This window comes from Etheostoma spectabile, chromosome 22 (assembly GCF_008692095.1).
Source record: "Etheostoma spectabile isolate EspeVRDwgs_2016 chromosome 22, UIUC_Espe_1.0, whole genome shotgun sequence".
NCBI classification, from domain to species: domain Eukaryota; kingdom Metazoa; phylum Chordata; class Actinopteri; order Perciformes; family Percidae; genus Etheostoma; species Etheostoma spectabile.
The window spans coordinates 15,532,310-15,554,367 of record NC_045754.1 but is presented as its reverse complement, the minus strand read 5'-3'; the positions used below and the strand labels follow the sequence as shown (position 1 = coordinate 15,554,367).

Sequence of the window (22,058 nt, the reverse complement as noted above, 5' to 3'; positions counted from 1 at the left end):
TTACTACAAAAGACTACACAAGCTAGAAAACAGAAATGATATGCCCCACCACCTAGGTATGGGCAGTATTTCTGATCATTTATACATCATTTATATGTATCATGCTCGTATTATTGTATTTAAAAAAAATACATGATACTGTAGTTTATTTTGATACATGCTTGGTTGCTGTTTTTGTATTTATTTTGATAGGCTACTTTTACACACTTTAGTATTTGTATCTTGTATCAAAATAAATTTTGATGGATGCCTATTAGATTTTCGCCATCCCTGCCACTGCCCCACTATCACACACATTAATACTAGTGTTGTAAATATAGGTTACTTACCAAGCATACTGATCTCCACTGTTTGCCCTTTTCTTCAGTTTCATGCCATGATGACATATTCTGCATTTCACTTTAGTTTTTAGGAGTTTCTTCTTTTGAAGCCACTTTATAAGCTTCAGTGTGTTTCTTTTCGGGTCATCATTAATAAGCTTTTTTAGCTTTGTGAACCTAGTCATTTTTTGCAAAAGATTTGCTTTTAAATGGTAGTGGTTTGCAATCCAATAGTCTGCTCTGCAATTTGCCGCTCTGCAAAGTTCCCTCAGTGGGCCCGCGTTCATACGTCATCAACGTGCGATCAAGAAAACGACCGCCAAAGTTAGACAGCCGAAGCATGGACAACGTCGAAAAAAATAAAAAAGGGATGCGGACCCGGGGCAAAAAGAAAACCGAGGGCATGAACACATTGGAGGAGATACCTGTCATTAGTGGTGAGTATTTTTTTGTTACACTTTTATTCAAGCACTGTCACTAGAGGTTTTCAGACCGGGGCGGGGTGGACCAGCAGGGAATGGGAGCGGAGCCGGGCAAACAGTCAACAAAACCGCGCTCTATAGCCTCTCAGTGAACGCCGCCCGAATAAGACCGAACACAGCCTCCGAGTATAGCTGACTCAGCCCCGGGGTGCTAAAGCTGATGATACATGGAGCAGCTTTTAGAGCAATGGTGTAGGGCAATTTTGTCAATGGTACTGAGAAAAGATTACTACCATAATCCTCTTCCCCCACCACTCTGCAACCCAACCCGCCCCCGCTGTAACATTAAACGTCAATCTCATATGTGACAAATTCCTCCCTCTTTTGCCTAGAAAATAAAAAAACTATTTGTTGTTAAGAAACAATGGGTTCTTTTTAAGAAAGGGTTATGGAAACGGGCCAGTAAAAATATGTCTTTACTGTATCTATCTTTGCCAACAAGTGTAGTGTGGGTGTTTGTAGGTAGGGTTACGTCAAATATAAACAGTTAGGAGTGAAGGTGAGTTTTGAACTCCCTTCTGCTACATAGCAGACCAATACATTAATACATTTAATTAATACATTTGAATGCAATAAGATTAAAATAATGTTTTAGATTCATTCATTAATGAAACATTATTTATTTCAGGTTTGCCATGGCACCACCGCACAGCTGGGACTTAAGCAAAAATCCAATGAGTTGGAGATGTTTAAGCTGGGGTAGGTTGCAAAGGAGAAGATGCTGAGCGTATAAGGAGAGAGACTATCTCAAAGACCAGTTGGCATCAGGGTAAGTCTCCAACAAACAGTATGTGGTGAATTGTAGTACAGTTCAGTCTTATGCAAGTCTAGTTTTGGTTCTAGTGGTATATGAACATTTCTTTCCATGGTGCCATGTATGTGAGCCTATGTTTGTATTTGTATCTGTTTTAACAGCTCTCAAAAAGGATGACAAAGGTTCATCAAGGAAATAAACTTGTCTTCAGATTCTTCTGGTGACAGCCCAGTGGAATCTTCCTCTGATGTCTGATTCCTCCTCGTCCTCATCAGAGGAGGACAAGATAAAAAAGAGAAAGAGAAGGGAAAAGGGAAAAAATAGGAGAAGTCAAAGAAAATCAAACCAAAGCACGCAGAGAGGTAAAAAAAGCTACTTTGACCCTTTCCACGTTTCCATTGGTTCTGCTTAGCTCTGCTGTACAATTGCTCCTCTAGGTTGGTTCCTCCAACACAACATTAAATGTGTGATTTTATTGGTGCTAACTAACTATTTTACCAAACACAGTGCGTTCGGATTCATGGAACCTGGTAAAAGGTATCCACCTCAAAGCAGATTTTTTTTTTTTCCCGTGCCCTTTTAAGCACATGCACAGGCGAAGTTTGTGTTTATATTCTCAAAGATTTCATGCTAGAGGATCAGATAATAACCTTTATAGGTAGTTTCCTGTTTCCGTAAAGAGGATTGGTCCCCATTAGTGTTTTAATGTTTGAATTTTTTTAATCATATTCACGAGCCCACTGAACTTGTCTGACAAACTGAACAAATTAAACAAACATTTCCACTTATGCAACCCTTTCAAAGTGCAGTGTGTAGGATTTAGGGTATCTAGTGTTGAGGTTGAATGATGTAAGCAAGCATTAATTATCTTACAGTATATAATAGCATTCCTAAACTTGGTCCCACTTTGGATGGTCAGACTTTATGTGGGACAAATTTCAAGAACACCTGAGATGCAAGCAGAAGGCATTTGTTGATTTGAGGTGGAATAAACCTAAACCAACATGTAGGTCTCTTAATTGCAACCATTCAGTGTCACGTTTTGTATTGTAGATTAAAACTGAATGTTAGTGTGACTCGCAAGCCGTGTGTGTGTGTGTGTGTGTGTGTGTGTGTGTGTGTGTGTGGTGTGTGTGTGTGTGTGTGTGTGGTGTGTGGTGTGTGTGGGTGTTGTGTGGTGTGGTGTGGGTGTGGTGTGTCAAAGAGTGTGCGAGTAAAAAAAAAAAACAATATTGTGGAACACTAATTTTATGTTGTTATAATTGCAGCCCAAACTCCAGACCAGGTGGTGGACCGGTACAAAAGAATTCTTAGAAAGTTCAGTAAAGGAGGGACCATGTCTGCTGCTTTCAAGCATGTTGGAGTAGACAGGAACACGGTGGTGGTCAATGCTCCAATCGCAGAGCTGTTCATTGCTGCGCCTGGCAAGTACAAGGAAATCCTTAAAAACCACAATAATGTGAAGAAACTCAGCGTGTTTGCCACACAGTGTGCCACTGCTATTCAGGAGGACCAAGGAATAGAGGACACAATCACAGCCTATAAGGCTTCTGGAAAGCTTCTGCCCCTAAAAAAAAAGTGAGCTCTGATGCTGGGGTAGGAGATCTATTCTAAAGTTGTTTTAGTTACATTTTGACATTGAAAGATTTTATATTATTATTTTATGAAGATTTTATTTGGCACCTCTACTGGTAAATTTGTATTCAGCCATGGGTGTTTATACTTGAAAGAAATGTATTCAATTTATTTTATTATATATTTGTACATGGTGCATTTTATGAACAGTTCTACAGTTTATGCAGCCGGTTTGTTTTTTTTATAACGAATGGCTGACATGTTTTGTAATAAATAATTGATATGTTGTATATCACTTTATGTTGTCTTTTTCCTTTTTCTGTTCAGAAAATAACTGATTTGGTACAATATCATTTGTAAATGTTAATGAGGCATAGATAGTCCTCACTTTAGATGAGCTCTCACTAAGTCCTTACTAAATGGTAGTTATGCTTTGAACTACCTGAATAATCAGAAATACTTTATTAACAATGTCTAGAGAATATCTATTGCCTTAGATTTCATTGAAATGCTTAATGAGGCATAGATAGCCTCACTTTAGATGAGCTCTCACTAAGTCCTTACAACAGTTAGTAAATGCTTTGTAACTACCTGAATTATCATGAATTGCAGTATTAATAAGTGTTATAAAACATCTGAACACGTGCACTGCATTAGACCATTTCTAATAATTACATGTCATTTCAAGTTAGTGGTTGATCAAAGCACTAGGGGGGGGGGGGGGGTCCTTCAACGAACATCCAAGCAACCATTTGCTGGTCCCGTCACAGCAAGTCTCTGGAAGCGCAGGTCGGAGTTTTGATGAGGAGTTCAGAGAAACAGTACCAGGCCTGTAACGGTGGGCTTTCCCTGCCACCAGTAACATTAGCTGGGCATCTTTCAGGTTGTCTTAGCAGCATCCTTTGAGTTTTGCCACTAGTACATTTACAAGTTATGCTGAGATTGTTAAAATCTTCCTCAGGAGAGTATAAAAAACAGGCACTATAATATTCTTACACTTTCCAATATCTTAGAACCATTAACAACTCTCATAAAGGGTTTGTCATTAAATATACTTCATTTATAAATAGTGACAGTAATAATAAGTATGAAAATACAATTATAAGCACATTATAGATGAGCTTATTAATAAAGAATACAACATGTAATAGTGTGTAGATAATAAAGAATAAAACATTTATAACTGTGCTTAAATGATCTTACAATGGGTATTAATGTTATAATAATGCTTTAAAATGAGAATTCCTAATTTACTAATGCTTAACTAATGCTATAATGTGAAGTTAAAAATTTATACTGTGCTTATAAATGACTTATAATGGGTATAATGTATGAATAATGCTTATAAATGAATAAATTATATTTACTAATGCTTACACTATGCTTTATAGCATGTAGTTATTATAAAGTTACCATATATGTAGATATAGTATCATATAATTCTTCTATGTATGTATGCAAAAGTGAAGGAGTGTTATTAGAACCAACATATATGTATTTGCAAGTAAAGTATTCAATCCTGGCCGAGGCAGCTACTACAGCTACTAACATGAAAGCAAAAGGTGGCACTTTAGCAGGCATGTCCATTCAAATTTCTTTTTTTCTAATGTGGTGATTTTTTTAAATATGCATAAGGCCTTTTTGCTAAGTACTTGTAAACTGTCTCAGTCTGGGCTATTTGCCTGAATGGCCAATGTGGCAGGTACAGCAGTTCATTAAAGGAGTTTGAGCCTGCCAGTTTTTTTTGAATTATTATGCCACATTCTGGATGCCAAAATGTAACTTCGTTGCTGCAATCTATGATTGTATTCCAACTGATCTTTAGAATTTCATGAAGTTCTTCTTGAATGTATTATGCTATTTGTATCCAACTCCCTTTAGCTCCAGGAATGTGGCAGTGATGTAAAGCCTTTTGAACAAGCTGGCCAAACCCTGTCTCACCATGACTCTGGTCCCAATTGGTGGCAGCTGGCTGACACGTCTCCCAGTTGCTATTTTTCCACATACTAGTTATTTACCTAGCTGGAAATGTCACCAAGAAAGCTTTGATAGACAGCCATTTTCATTTGCTCTCACTTCCTCTTTTCTTTCTCTCTTCCTTTTTTTTACCCATCTTATATATCTTTCTCCCTCACTGCACCTATCCGTTTCTCGCTCTTATCACACCGTCATGTGTAAAACTATCTGTGTCTTGCTCGCCAGGGAATAGGCTGACATTTGCACTTGGATATTATAGTAATTTGCTTGTCCTAAAGTACATGGACAGACAGAACGCTGCTTTGCACTTTAGACATGGAAAAATATCAGCAACTGTGACCTCACCCTTGATTCATCAGCATATGGCTGTGTATTGGTCTGTGTTTAGGAACGTGTTGTGCACAATTCAGGTGCTGGAGTAAGCATACACTACTTTAGATGTTCACTGTTTTGCACAGTGCACATAGCTGTGCACGTGGTTCGTCAATATATAATTTATTTACTTTATATCTATTTTCCTTTCCATTACGGGAATACGGTATGTGTGTTGCAACAGGTGGCATTTTGATATATCAGTGAATTATTGATGGTTATGATCCGAGATCTCTTTCCCTGTTTCCTGTGTGGAAAACCCTGTGCTACTATTTAATCATCTTAAAGCAATAAATCACTGTATTGCTGTTGTGGGTTAAGGTGCATTCCTAAAAATGGGAAAACCGACAATGACAGATATACTGCCAGTAATTTCAAGATTGCACCAACCCAAATTCCCTACTCAGCTCTAAAAGTCCAAACATTTAGTAAGGTACAGTACCAATGCGTCCTGATAGAGTTGTCATTTTCTGCATTATTTTTCATTAATCAATGCTTTTGGTCACCTATTATATCTGTCTGTGGGTTTTACAAATATTTAAACAGCAACAAGGTGATTTTGTCTGACTTCGTCTGAGGTAAATAAAATGTTTTCTAAATAGCCTTTTTTTTCTGAAAAATAACGGTTTTGGACAAGGTTTTGCAGCAATGTGTTATGTTACTGTGCACTGTTTCTTGTCCTAAAATAAACAGCAAAAAGTAGTTAGCAATGAAAGATATGTGCAAAATGCCTCAAGTCTGCAAATACACACAATTTAGATTAAACAAAAGATTTGGTGGTTTTCATTCAAACCACATGACCATATTGAAGACATGCAGCCTTGTTCTCCCCAGACATGTCACAATATGTTGGCTTTACTACAACAGCAGCCAACGTTCTCCATTTCCTTTTTCTACAGTCATGTTTGCTTGTGCACAAAGCAAGGAATGCCATCATGTGTGTGGTTATTGAAGAAATAAGTACAGTTGACTGGGGAATCAGCACAACCAGTAACATGTTGAAAAAAGCTGCACAGACAGAGGTGCAACAGGATGAGGTGTTGGCAGCTAAACTCACCTCATTAAACTGTCAAACATGTTAGCAGAGTGTATGCGATCAGCTTATCATAACGCAGAGTACTTAAAGCACACTTGGAGTGGTAAAAGAAATGCAAAGTGCATGAGGGCAAAATATATTTAAATCTATCATCAATCAGTAACTTTGTAAACAAAGCCAGTAATATGGGAACACTCACTCAGGAGGGGTTACCATTATCACAATGGCAGACTTTAGATTCAAGAGGTTTATATGATAATGGCTGGGTATATTTGAGTTTTGGATTTCACAGGCAAAACAGTTTTTTCACAAAAGCGTGTTTTCACACATAATCCACCCGGTGATGTGTTATATTTTTTTTTTTCCAATGTAATTTGCATTGTGTATGCCAACGCTAGCCGGTTGATTACAGGTATCATTTTTTATCAGCCGATCACTAAAATCCTTTCATATAGTGGTTTTCCCCCCATCAGAAAGTCAAGAGGGCTCTGAGGAAATGACTTGAGGCGCTGAAGAAATGCACTATATTTTTCTCCACACTTCCACACCTCCATCCCTTTAAAATGTCTGTCCATTAACTCTGCGCTCCAGTTCCATTCATTTCTTCCCTCCCAGCAGTTATTCCATGCAAAATTCTGTGTGTGTGTGTGTGTGTGTGTGTGTGTGTGTGTGTGTGTGTGTGTGTGTGTGTGTGTGGTGTGTGTGTGTGTGGTGTGTGTGTGTGTGTGTGTGTGTGGTGGTTATTGTGGGGGTGGACGTGGCGTGCGTGCAGGAGATAGAGGGTCTTATTTTCATACATCAAGGAGAAAGAATAATTTCTGAGACACTTGAGCATGACCCAAAAAATTCTCCTAATTTCATGACCAGATGCTGCTGCATGAGAGGTGCAAATTTGGCACAGCTTCAAAAGGAGATAAGCAGGAACACATCACTAGGTGTGCTGGCATGAGTCACATTGAATGACATCCTCTCATGTAAGGCCTTTTAAAAGCACTTTACTACCTTACAGTCCTCACCGCATCACTGTCAATGATGTGCCAATAATGACATTAGCACACACCCTCTAGTCTAATATTGATGTACATAAAGCGGTTACCAACAAAATAAAATATATAATGAAACTGTATTCATATTGTCAGGCAATTTGCTTTCAAAATAAAAAACAACAGAGGATTTCTACTCCCTGCTGAGTCAACCTCAGACAACCAATTTGAGCTACTGTTAGCTTTGTGGAGATTGTAGATTTTACACAACTAAATAAATACTGCACATAAAAACGTCAAAATGCTTTGCTAGCTCAATCGTGTTGTAACTAAAATATTTACTGAAAAAAGTAGTTTTTCCAATGATGGATTTAGCTAACACTAATATTGTGGGATTTCTCAAATTGAATAAATACAACACATGTAAACACAAAGCTGCTTTGCTCAATTGTGTTGTACTTAAGAAATCTTTTCCATGGATAGATTGCTAGCTAACTTCACATGTAGGCTATTTTAAACATAGCTATGTGTCACCGACTTACTGGCACAACTGATGTGATCCAAACATTTAATTTTTATCAATATCAATGTTTCAAAGGTTTTGATTCAACTCTGGACTGTTGACATGGAAATGGTGGAGTTATATTTTAGTGATGGACATTGTGTGCTTGAACAGTTCTGGATGTGAAAACCACATATCTTTGGACACTCCCCTCTAGTGTATACATCAGTGTGCATGGCTGTGGTGGTGAGCCAGTTACTGTACCCAGTGCTTGCTAGTGGCTTTTACTACTACACCAGTGCGAAGGTCAATGTGCCAGAGACCTCATTACTTTCTGTGTGGGTTTATGACAGAAAACCTGTGTGTCAGGGTGTGAATATCTTGTCAAAACAGGTACAAAGTAATAAGTCCAACAAGCGAGCAGCCCAAGAAGGAAACGTTGCTTTGACTTTCACCCAGTGTACTGTACACACACACACACATATTGTACACGCACACAAGCACAAACAATTGTCTTTCTTCTAGATCTGACTCTCCCTCACACGCACGCACGCACGCACGCACGCACGCACGCACTCACGCACGCACACACACACACACACACACTTACACACTTACACACTTACACAGTGGGACATGGCAGAGAGCTATTGACTGCCTCTTTCTGGCCTGACAGACCATTCACAATTTCTCTCTGTGTGAAACCTTATGTACTGGAAAGAGGTGAGTGTGTTTGTCCGTGAGTGAGTGAAATGGGCGAATTGAGAGGGTGAAAGGAAATTACTTTGTGTGTGTGTGTGTGTGTGTGTGTGTGTGTGTGTGTGTGTGTGTGTGTGTGGTGTGTGTCATGAAAATATATTATAATTATATATATATATATATATATATATATATATATTATTATATATATCTTTATATATTTTTTCATCATATATATATATATATATATTTGTTCTGGATGATTTTTTTGCTGTTTTGGTGTGTCTATTGCGTACATACTGTTGTAGTCCGTTTCTTGGATTTATTTTGAGACTGCCAGGAGTTGTATGCTGACTGTGAGATCAGCTTTGACTGATCAGCACTACAGCGCTGGTCTTTCTGATTTTTTCGTGTCTGCTCTAGGTCATTGGCTCCACAGTTTTTCCTGCTTTAGTTCCTATATCTAAACTCACTTCTGCATGCTTACATTAAATGCAGTTTAATGGGCTGCAGAATTGGCCATTGTAAAACTGCTGTATTTTTCATTAAAATGTTCAAACTCTTTTTAAAATAATGAATGACATGAACAAATGAGCATATTAAACTTGCATTATACTGTACAACCAGCATTTAACATTCTAGCATGAGATTGAGGGAACCAACATCCATCTGTGTACTACTGCAGTTAAAGAAGAAACGGGACAGGATGGACAGTCTTACACAGAAAGAAGAAGTGCTTTGGTATACTTATCTTAATGACAAAGTCACAGTTGTGCTCGGATCACATATGTAATAATATATGTAATATACATAATTGTCCCAAACATCAAATGACAATTCAGGGCATAAGTTTTTACTATTTACCTACTGTTAGTATACTCTATGGATACATATTTTATAAATTATTTTCATATTCATTCCTGTGAACCCTTTTTCAAGTAGAAGTTCACTTTTTCAGGAATCAAGTTAAAAGAAAATGTCAGCATGGGCAAGATAAATGTATGTAAATATTCCATTTCCACAAAAAAAGTGTTATGAAGACCAAGAGGCATAAGAATAAGACAAATCAAACTATAGAATAAATAAATGCAGCTACAGTGCAAGATAAGATGATTAACTTAAAAGTCTGAAGCCCTGATTTAAAAGAACTGAGAGCTTGAACAGACTTTAAACTTTTTTCTGAGTTTGTTCCATACATGTTGTGCATAAAAACTGAACGCTATTTTTTTTTTTTTTTTGACTATGGGCACAGTAAGCAGACGTGTCCCAGACTCATTATGGAGACGCAAATCAGAAATGTATTTTGGCCCTATACCATTAAGTGCTTTATAAAGCAACAATAGGATTTAAAAGTCAATAATTTGCCACACAGAAACTAACTGGAGTGATGTGATCCACTCCCCTTGTTTAAAGACTCTCTAGGATTTTTTAGAGGAAACTGTGAAGGCTGCATTCCAGTAGTCAAGCCTGCTGAAGACAATCACGTTTGTCTAAAGACAATACTTTCTGTTTACCTTTTGTTTAACTGAAGAATATGTTGGCACATCCAATCATTGATTCTTCCTCATTGCTTATAAGGGACCACAGTCACCTGGTGATATCGTGACATAAATCGGTGTCGTTTGCATAATAACGGCAGCATAATTAATGCAGAATAAGACAGATCAGAGCCTTGATTGTTAGGTCTGAGTATGAAGATTCTGATCTACTAGGAATAGAGCAATTCAGGGTGGAACTTATTTAACATATGTGTTCCTTTTTTTTATTATCCTCTTTTCTTAATCAATTAGGCATCAGTATCTGGTTACAAGGCCAGATTGCTTGTTGTAGTGGATATTTTGCAGAACGTTCTAGAGATTGCCAGTGAAGTCAACAATGTTTCGAATGCCCCTGTGGTTTAAGTCTGACTGACCTGACTTTCTTCTCGACCCACAAACTGCTTCCCTCAACCTGCAGCTAGACCCATGTTTCTATTCTTGTGAGTAAGTCTCTTTTTGACAATGCACTGAGTGAAACCGTGTGGAAGACTTCAGATTTTTCAGCTGAGAGTACTCAAATTAAGTTAAGAACATCTTATCTGAGAAATAATTTATTTCACATCTAAATAAGAATGTTGTGATTTAGCACTACTTCAACCCCTCCTTGGACTTGGAGATTAATGCATGTTTAGCGTTGATGTATTATTGTGAAATATGCTCATGTTTTCTTTTTCTTCTCTCCTTCCTCTATCCATTTTCCCTTTCTCCTTCTCTCTGTCTCTCCTATTTCTCTCTGCCTGGGTCTTCATGTTATTTTTTCTCTCCACAGAGAAGTGTGATGAGGCTCTAGCGTCTCCTCTGCCTCACACAGCCTTCACCAGCTCATCTGTCTTCTCCAACGGATATGCACCTGGATATGCCAAGCTCAACAGGAGAGGAGGTAGACACACACACACGTACACACACACGTGCACAAACATCAACAGAAAAAAAGTGCAAATGATTGCTGTGCATAGAGGGCTGTACATACAGTACACACATGTCGTAGACAGAGGAAATAGTCTATATATCTAATTCAGGTACATGTACAGTACATACATCCTTATGAATGATTTTACAGTTGACACACAGAGGTAAATGTCTAAGCCTTTGCAGTGACACGCTTCTTAGTGCAGCACAGCTGCTCTCGTCCCCCTTCCTTCTCCTCCTCTCTTTCTTCTCTCTCTCTATTTCCTTTAACTAGTTCTCTATATGTCTACCTTCCCTCTCTCAACTCCAGTCATTATCTCAGTGACTCAGACAAGCTCATTTCCACATAACTCCACAGCAGAGAGAGATATTGCCAGACAATTACACCCCTCAATGTTTATACAATTAATAATTCATACCCTTCCATCTAATGCATTTACACTACAGCTGAGGCAACATGGCTCAGAGCTGGCAAATAAATGCAAGGTAATCTGGTGTGTTTAATCATACCAATATAATTATTGGTGGGAAAAAACAGCCCTGCTGCTCCTTTACCACCCACCACAAGAGGAAAAGAAGGCAGAGAAGATGAAAAGAAATAAAGACCTACCTTTGAGTGACAGCTGTAATGAGTGAGTGTAAATATACAGGTTGTGCATTCTCTCCCTACATGCTTTCATTTAATAAATCTCATCTAGGATGGAGATCCATGGGGAACATTTCATGTTTAAAGCATAGAAATCCTGTTCCTTAAGGATTGTTGTTGAACAGAAAAGCTACTATACCACGTACATACAGTGTTAAATGGACTTACACAAGGTCTAAATAAGTCTTTTACTCTAGCATCTTATTTTCATTCTATGAATGCAGTAAAGCTGTCACTCAATGTACTTATTTCTAAAATAGCTACATCTGTTTGAACTAGTTCCATGGTATGAGCAGTTCTGCACAAGGCAGATCGATTTGCTGGTGTGTAGATGAAAAAAGGGACATTTTCTGACCCCAAAACAGATGTGTCAGAAAATGAATTACCCAGACTAAGTGACTTGTTTAGGTGGCTAACCTCCAGGCAAAATCTAAAAAATACAATGGTTATGTCCATTGACATTATACTGTTTCTGTACTGTGAAGCAGTGAATAATCTTACTGCTAAAAAATGATCTCAGCTATCTCCATCTTTCATCACCTAACAAGCATGGCTTGTTATTAGGAGCCCAACATGTTCTAGTGAGATCTACTTCTCAAACATCTGCAAATTTCAGAAATCGAAATGACATAACATGACAGTCAGGGTCATGTAAGAAACTTTCAGATGTTGACATACGTGTCCCAAAATGGATACATACTGTACTAAGAAAAGTGTCAAACTAGCAGGGGGAAGAAGGGAAAAGGATATGAAGTACCATCTCATCCTCAATGTCTTGCTATCCTCTAGAGAATGACACTGTTTGGATGATGAGGTCATCACCTCGTTAGCATACAGCATATGACAAGGGTGGAATATAAAATTAGATAAGTTCTGCAGGAAGGGGATATGTGGTTACTTCTGAAGAATTATTTCTCCACAAAAGTTTTAGAAATGTGTCATGAATTCCACTTTTGATTAATTTCTTAAAACCACATCTCATTATATTGGCTGTGAAGGAAGCTGCTTAAAATTTAAATCGGCGCAACACACAACACACACTAAAACAGAAGTGAATAGCCAATCAAGCTTGCAAATGACACATGTACACAGAAACACTCTAAAGCCTGAAAAACACATTAAATGGCCATACTTTCACAGAAAAACAAGCATCTCAAAACACAAGCAGTTGTGCACCCTGCAACGTGGAACCACTTGCATTCATATATACAGTACATTTACAAAAACACAGGATCGCAAACACATGGCCACACAATCATACTATAAGGAGGGGTCCCTCCAAGCAGCTACATTTGGAAGCCAAATGTACCGTCAGTGTAATGATAAGCCAATCTACTCCAATCTCCCAGTGCAATGGAACAGGGGAGGCACAAAATCGATGGGACACACCACTCATATTAAGCCTGTTTTGTGAATGCTGACAGCTATTAGAGTCTTAGCCTATAGGTGTGTGTGTGTGTGTTTGTGTGTGCCTGTGTGAGTCTGTCTCTCTTTGTGTGTTGGTGTGTGTGTGTGTGTGTGTGTGTGTGTGTGTGTGTTTTTGGGTGTGTGTGTCTGTATGTATGTTTCTGGGTGCACGTTCCTGTGTGTGGGTGTGAGAAAGAGAGAGCGAGAAAGGTAAAGTGATGCCATAATGATTTTCCGGAAGGCAGCTGTCTGGTGTGTGCCAGCCAGTCACCAAGCCTCTAGTCCCTACCCTACTGACTGCTGACACACACACCCATGCACGCACACACACACGCTGGGCTTTTCGTCCGTGTATGTGTGTGTTTTATACTGTATGCGTTTTAAGAGGGTATTACATTAGTGATATTATTGTTATAGTAGTAGGATAAATCAAGCAGGGACAACTTCTGCCTCTGGGCTTTGAAGAAATAATAAGCTGATAAAAACTTTGACATTTTATTTATCTGTGCGTCTTTCCACTTCTCTCTTTTACGCTCCCTATCTCCATCTTTTACTATCTAATTCTCACCATCCTTCTCGATCTCCTCTTTTGTCCCCTCACTTTGTCCTGTATTTCTTTTTTCTTTTACTCTCACTCCATGTACCTATTCCCTCTCTTTCTTTCTTTATCTCCCCTTTCTTCACTTCCATTCAATCCTTCCTCCATGCCAACATGACCCCTGCTCATCCTTTTCTCTCTTCCTTTGCTGACCTTCCCTACCTCTCTTACCATCACTCCTCTTCCTCTATTCTCCCTAAAATGTACATTCTCCCACCCCCTTAGTGTCTCTCCTTAGAGCTGGTTCATGTATTCGACCCTGCACATTTCAAGAGTGTCAGACACAGGGAAAAGTGGGCCCACTCCCTTCAGCCAAAACCCTTTGGTCTATTTGCACAGAGAGGGGGAGGAAGAGTCAAAGAGCGAGAGAGAGACAGCGAGGGCGATAGAAAGAAAGACGTGAGATGGCAGCTAATGAAATTTAGAGGAAGAGTTTTTCTTCACATCTCTTCAACTCAGATTTTCCCAACCACATATGATCAATAGGTTTGAAAATGGGTCACAGAACATGTTTAACATCAATATGAATTTGATATAATGTTAAACAATTTTCAAATACAACTTTTTATAAACTGAAGTTAATTCTGAGCTCTGTAATGCTATTAAGGTGCAGTTTAGTAAAGACCGTAATGAAGCTGAGGGACTTAAGAGACACCATAATGGGGTCTAAGTTATTTTTTCCGATCTTTGGTTCACCTGGTCTCCTTGTGTAATAATGCTTGTATAACCTCACCCCTGCTATGCGCATTAAAGTTATAGTTTTCATTTTTTTAAGACAACCTAGGCTATCAGGATATGTATACTGCAGGGGTGTCATATGAATTTATAAATTGTTACAAGACTATAAAGACAAAAGAAAAGACTAAACGGAAATTGGGAGACACAATAATAAACACTGTAATTTACACATAATAGGAAAACTATTTAGATGTTTTCCCATAGAAATTGATACGTTTAATTCAAAAAGATAGCTGTGTTATCTTCAATGCATTTTCTGTCTGCTATTAGACGTCCTTAGGCTAAATCACACTCAGTCACACTCAACTTCCATGGCTTTGTTCTGGCGTCTCTTTATCTCTCTGCCAGGACCTTCCAATACACACACACACACACACACACACACACACACACACACACACACACACACACACACAGAAAACAAGGCCTTGTCTGGGATCTCTATTTGCTGAGCAAGTTCTTTCTTGATAGGACTTAATGTGATTGGTCGACACAGCTGCCAGTCAAAGCAGCACCAACCAAAATGGCACCCGGCTAATGTGAGTATGTTGTTTTTCATACAAAAAGACGAGTAAATACAATAAATAGCCGGTAAACCCACTGAAGTTTCAGGACAGATTACCAAGATTCTGGAAGCACTTGTTGTAAAGGTCCAGCTAAAAAGCTGAAAACACAGCGAGAGCCTTGGTTAAAAGATTGTATTTATTTTTTAATTCATATTTTTTATTTTATTTTACAAAGACACCACTTTTATTCTATGATGGATGAAAAATTGTGAGAGGACCTTGTTGAAACGGTGCATTTCTCCAGTGGCCAACAGGGGCAAACACCCTGCAATTCAAGAAAACGTATGCAAATATACAAAACACAAGCAAATTAAGAAAACAACTTCATTAATTTAACAACACATGTGCAGCATTCAGCAAACGCGCTGCAAATACACACAACACAACCAAATACATTAACGCTTTGCAAATATAGAAACAATGCAAAAAGAAAAGCACACAAACTCCAAAAAAAGAAGCGATGCAAAAAGAAAAGCAGATGCAACCGCTGAATCCAGATTACACAATGGAAGTTCTCCAGGCCTCTAGGGGGAGCACCAAGTGGAACAGCTCGATATTCAACCCCACGGAGAGAGAGCGCTCTGCCTTTTTATTAGAGTCGGGTATGGCTGCTACCTGGAGACCTCCCATCTCATGCCACCTGTCCATATACTGTATACTAAATTATAAAATTTAGAATATTAATAATATACCGCCTATGCTCCCATCTAATGTCTCCTGGCTGGTGCCGTCCCCAATCTTTGACTTTTCAAAATAAAAGCTTGCGTCTGGTCCGCTAGGTCTTCGTACTTTGGTGTTTTGGATGTTTTTGAACTAAACAGTATGGCAATCATGCTAATGAATAAAATAACTTTTTCAGCAGATGTCTTACTTACAAAATGATGGAGTTATCAGTTTTGTGTTTATATGTGCGGATGGGATTTATTCAGTTTGACAAATCCCACTGTCTCTACAAAGCTATAGCTCAAGTTGACTTTGGGTCTAGAAATCCTGTCTGTTTTTTTACATTTTATTTCAAGAGCAAATTTCTCCGCAATATGAATACAGATGGGTCACTTGTTTTGTTGGTAACCATTGTTGTATAATCACAATATTACACTTCAGTGATGCACCTTTCAGACCTCAAAATTAAATCCATTCATGTCATATGGCTTAAACAAACGTCAACGTTACACACTGATGCAGTTTTAAAGGTTTTATTAACACGAGTTTACAGACACATCTCTGCTGATTGAGTATCCCCTGGGACCTGAGCCAAGACACACCCTCCAAACAAGAGAAAACATGTCAAACATAAACTTAATATTGGCAGTTTCACACCGTTCTGAGATTGAACGTGTCCCGTCTCTCTCTCTCAATCTCTCCGTCTGTCTCTGTGTCTTTCTGTCTGTGCACTGCATTGATCTGAAGAAAGATTTTATTACATGACATAACATTAAAATACATAGTTTTGTCGTCGCCGGTGACGCCACCATCTTTACAGTTCAACATATCTTACTTTAAATTCCTAGTAGGCTTGAAGCTCCAAAAACCCTGGGCCCTACAATTGCCATGATGCACCTTAACAGCATCTTTCTTTAGATCTTCTATGCATGGTAAACCATGTCTTTCAAACCCCCAGTTGGAAAACAGACTTTATGTTCAAGATGTGTGGTGTCCAAACGGGACCTGAGATTCCTCAACGAAGTCAGTCATTTCTTAGACTTGACACATCTCCTCCAGAACTGCTTTCATGGGCTGAGTAGCACTTCCTGTGACTATTAAATTGACTTCAACAGGTATAAATGATGGAATAATGGAACAAATGTAATGTAAATGGACTGTATTTACATAGCTCTTTTCTAGTCTTAACAACTACTCAAACCGATTTTTACTTAGTACAGGAACCATTCACACACATTCACAAACTGTGGCCGAGACTGCTGTACAAGGTGCCCCCTGCTCATCAGATAAACACTCACACACATTTACACTCCAATGTGCAGCATTGAGGGCAAATCTGGGTTGAAGGACACTCCAATATGGCACTGCAGGGCCAGGGATCGAACCACCAACCTTCCAATTGGTAGGCGACCGCTCTACCAACAAATTGTAAAATCATGCCACATGAAACTTTTACAACTCTTGGACCATGGGCATTTTTGCATGTAAAAACAGAGTGATAAAGAGAAAAATCTACATTAACTTTTAATACAGGAGCGATGAGCTCCATATAGCTTTTTAATTGTGGGATAGCAACCACTTGAGCTGTGATCTGCTTCCTACACGAGGCTGTGTTCAGTGCTGCTAGCTGAAGACAGTTGCCCTTTGGATATGGGTTAAAATAGAAGAAGCATGGAGAGGGTGAAGGCAAAAGAGAGAGGAGGTGTGAAATTATGTATACTTTATTAATTCCGCTAGGGGAAATTATAATGTACAGAGAGGAGGTGAGGGAGGAATGGAAGACATGAGGAGGTGAAAAAGGCTTCTCGGGAGAGTGAAAACAGACAGAATTGGACAAAAGGAACAATGTTAAAGCCATATGCGATGTGCTGTGTATGGGAGACAATTTGAGCCAAGATAGTGTAAATACTGAAATTCTGCATCAAATTATACAGATTTCAAATCTTGTGTAATCTCAAAAAAAAATATTTCAATCAAATTTCCATTTTATTATTTCTGCCACCATGGAAACTGCACCTAGTAATGGGTTATTTTGACATTTATACAAAACATGTCATGAAGTGATGTGGGCTTTGGACAGAGCCAAGCTCATGGGAGAACAATGAATACCTTTTGTGTGTGAAGAAAATAATAGAAACATGGGTGTATTGGTCTAATCACTAACACATGGCCACTGATCTATATATATATATTCCATTTTCTTTTCTCCATCTCTTCTCTTTCTCCCTGTCTCTCTTATCCCTCTTCCAATGTGTTTCTCTCATCTCTGCTCTGTCTAGTTTCTTTCTGCCCTCCCATCAAATCCTTGTCTTCCCTTTCTTCGTCTCCATCTCATTTTCCCTCCATACACTTTCTATTTTCTACAGTAACATTCTCAATCCCACACTCCATTTTCTCAGCCTGTCCCCTCTTTCTTCGCAGACCTCATTATCTTTTTTTCTCTTCTTCACTCACATTCCCACCCTGAAATATATTTTCCAAAGTTTAGGCAAAGTTTTAAAAAGTTGCACTTTATCCCTCCTCATTCAAACAAAGGACGTCACAGTACTGCAGTACAACTTTGCTCTGCCTTGCTGCACAATTAACCAGTTTCCACCCTCCCTTTCTACCCATTTCTTTTCATTCTCTGTCATCTGGCAAAGTTGTTTGATGTCTCTAGTCGTTGCAGTCATCCATCGATAATGGCGGTCCGCTCCTAATTAAATTACTCTGTCTTCATCCGCTCCCTTTGCTCCATGACAGAAAGATGAAGTACAAGCAGAGGGCTATCCAGCTGTTTTCTCTCTGCTCCCTTTTTTCGACAGCCTAGCATCTTAATTAATGAAGATATTTTGCTTCCTGGTAATGTGGTTGTTGAGAAAAGGAGCAAGTTTGATAAACATACTCTTACATATTTGGTCATGTGCTGGAGCACACAGACATAAAGGCGCACACACAGCCATGAAAGTGTTTAAACACACACGTGCAAAAAAAAATGATGTGTTCGCGCCCACCCACACTCTCTCCCACACTGACAGTAAGACAGAGGAGAGATGTTCTCTTGTTTGATGCTCTGCTTTGCCTTCGCTTTTGATTGTGTGTCATGCCTGTCACCAACTGCCCGTCACGTGTCCAGAATCACACTGTGTCTCAGTTACTCATGCCCAGAACTCTGGTCCTTCCTCCTGTCTTCTTAAAAATCTCCTTTTCGTACTCCCTCACATATTCTTCACATGCTCATTTTCTCTTTTGTTCCTGCTGTTGCTCTGTCTTGCTCACTTGCTCTTTCTGCTTTCCCCCGCTGTTCACTCTTTTCTCTCATCGGACTCATTTTCCCCCCTCAGTTCTGTAAAAGCCCAGTCAAGCAGTAGAATTAAACCTTCAATTTTTCCCAGCTGGGCCATAAAAGTTAAAAATATTTTTTGTGTCATTACACACACATATGCATGTACAGATGGTCACACTTCAGTTTCCATTTTTTTTCACATTTTTACTTTTTCTGGATTATGCATATTATACTGTTTGTATCTATGAAAAAGAAACAACAGGCGGAAGTCAACTTTACAGTTTAGAGATGAACAGAGGAGAAAAAATGACGTTTGGTTGGTTCAAGTTCAAAGCAGCCAAAGAGAGCTTTCACACTTTCACTTTTGTGTGTGTGTGTCTGGTCTAATGTCTTATAGCCGAGGGTTACTTGAACAGTGTGAATTGAGGTGTGCGCGTTGGGATACAAGACAAATATACACACATTAGTTGATAGTTTCAAAAGGCAGCCATTTTTGGCAATGGCTCCCAGAGGGCACTTCCTGGTTTGATTTTCTTTCCATTATGTTCCCCTGCCTTTCCTTAGTCAGCACATTGCTGTTGGTACATCCATCCATGCCCCCCATCAATTTACTTTTTAGTGGCTTTTACTAACTGTTCATTGTTATTGGTTTTGATGAAAAATGGGCAATAACTGGCTTTGTATGGTCACTTTGTTTGCAGCGTACAGAAACTGCTTTTATGCCAACAATTGAAACAAAGTTTTGGTGTGTTTGTATGTGTGTGAATGTTAATACACAAACACGTACATTCATATGCACTGTTATGCTTGTGTGAAAGAATATTTGTTAATCAGAACTGATATCAGTACGATTCCCTTAGAACACACACTCGAACTGTGCTACCACTGCAGGGTTATCTGTGTTATCACAGATAGCTCAAACCTTGTTTTGCAAGCTTGGAGAAACTCCAGCCATGTTTTTCATCTTCGGTTGGCTCCTTTTTATCTCAGGAGGATCCTCTCTGTGTGAATTCCATTTGGCCAGTGCTGTTGACCTGTGAAGGGCATCGCAAAGGAACATTTTCACCAGTGTAGCTTTCAGGTAGCAGATTTATCTGATTTCGGACATGCTTGTTCAAAATGCCAGTGTCTGTGTTGCCACAGGAACTACTCCCAATATAAAAATGCATTATGAGGATATATTGAAGAGTAGCCATAGGGGATAGAGGAGGCAGATTATAAGCCATTAGCCATTGCAGAATGGGCTGATGAATTGCCAAGGTAATGTATATCATCAATACCAGTGAATTCCCCTTGTGTGGCAAAATCCGATTGGATTTTCTGCCTTTTCTGTGTTCATTAAAGGATGTTCGATCTGTCTGGAAGATGATTTCATTAATTAATGTAAGCTTGCATTCATCCATTATTTGTTTAAAACATCACACTAAGCTAAGGTTATTATTTCAAAGGTCAAGGCACCAAGTCCTCACACTAAGAAGCTAAACCAGTGAATGAGTGCTAACTGTGTTTGATTACATACTGAAACAATCAGTTATCAAAATTGTTGCAGACTAATCGATAAACCGGCACCATCTGATTCAACGATAAATTTCTTACTTTTTTAATGTTAACAAAACCACATGGGCGCCCAGATTGCACAGTTGGTAGAGCGCGCACCCATATATAGAGGTTTACTCCTCGATGCAGCGTGCCCGAGTTCGACTCCGGCCTGTGGCCCTTTGCTGCATGTCATTCCCCCACTCTCTCTCTCCTGTCAGTTATTCAGTTGTCCAGTCAAATAAAAGCCTAAAATGTCCAAAAAAATATCTTAAAAAAAAAATAACACACAGACATGCTCTATTATCCAGGAAGTAACTTGGTATCAGCGGCACTTTCAAGACTTTTTCATTTTAGTTTTTACTTTTTCAATGGAGATAAATGTTGGTGGCAGTGCTCCTCTAGTTTGAGCTAGTGTTGTTTTCAAAGCGTTATTCACTCTGGCTTCTAATTCTCCACCCTTTGTCCCGAGCTCTGTCTCCCGATTCTTTTCTCGGTGGTACTTGTATTCTCCTTTACTTCATCTCATCCTCAAAGGTTGCTTCTTTGACCTTCCCCTTCCTCCTGTTCCTCCTCTCCTCCCCGAACATCTGTGTGTGTGACAGGTGAGAGAACGGTGACAGTCCCCCGACACCCCACCCCTCCCCTCCCCTTTCTCTTCCCATTTTCCACCTCCTTTTTGCTTTTGCTGATGCTCCTGTTCGCTCTCACTCGCTCTCTTACCATCCATTCCCCAACCGCCAGCCTCCTCTTTCTCCACTTTATTCTCTCAACCTCTTCTCTCTTCTCCCCCTTCTCCCTTCGGCTTTCACCTTTCACTGCATCTCCGTACTTTTTTTATATGTCACTCTTTACCCCACTCCTAACCTTTGTCAAGCTGCCCCATCTTCCCCTCTCACCTTTTCTTCTTTTTCCAGCCCTCTCCCTTCCTCTCCAATCTATAACAGCATTTTTTTTTTTTTTGCTCCCTCCCATCTTTTATTCGTGTCTCTTGTTCCTCCTTCGACCTCTGACATTGATCTCTTTAACGCACAGCTCTCTTCTCTCATTGCTTTTTTTAGTCCGTCTGTCCCAAATGCTTGCCATCACTTTCACAATCTTTTGAACCTTTACATCTCTCTGGACATTTCAATCTATCTGTCTCTCTCTTATTCCCATCTGTTGCTTCTGCTAACCCTGTGACCCTAACATGCCTTCTACTCCATCTGTCCTTTTCAGACCCTTTTCCCCAACCACTACCCTGTCCTTTCATTCACCCCTTTCAAAGCCATGTTCAGACCGATAGGGGCACTTTGTTAAAAACACAGTCTCCTCATTCATTTCATTGACACTTGGGGTCCGTCTAAAGAAAGCCAGAGTTGTCCGTCAAAAAAGTTGAACCCGGCTCAACTTTTGACGCAACACAATGCAACATCATCCAGCATTGCACTGCTCTGGTCAGTCAAATAGTTTGTGTGTGTGTTTCCTATGTGATTGTGGGTGATTGTGCAGC

At 39.3% G+C, this 22,058-nt stretch overlaps 1 protein-coding gene and 1 long non-coding RNA gene across 3 annotated transcripts in view; one reads left to right on the top strand and one right to left on the bottom strand.

The window, feature by feature from the left end:
- The window catches only part of cntnap2a (contactin associated protein 2a), a 351,650-nt gene that overhangs the window by 144,117 nt on the left and 185,475 nt on the right, over window positions 1–22,058 (top strand). For both annotated transcript variants that reach the window (XM_032503457.1, XM_032503458.1), the window contains exon 2: window positions 11,008–11,118. In XM_032503457.1, the coding sequence (XP_032359348.1) occupies window positions 11,008–11,118 (111 nt within the window). The remainder of the gene's footprint in view (window positions 1–11,007; window positions 11,119–22,058) is intronic.
- LOC116671980 (uncharacterized) overlaps window positions 15,617–22,058 on the bottom strand; it is a 10,327-nt gene continuing 3,885 nt past the window's right edge. Inside the window, exons 2-3 of the long non-coding RNA XR_004327435.1 lie at window positions 20,600–20,602; window positions 15,617–15,713 (exon numbers count right to left, since the gene is read on the bottom strand). This is a non-coding gene — a long non-coding RNA (uncharacterized LOC116671980). The remainder of the gene's footprint in view (window positions 15,714–20,599; window positions 20,603–22,058) is intronic.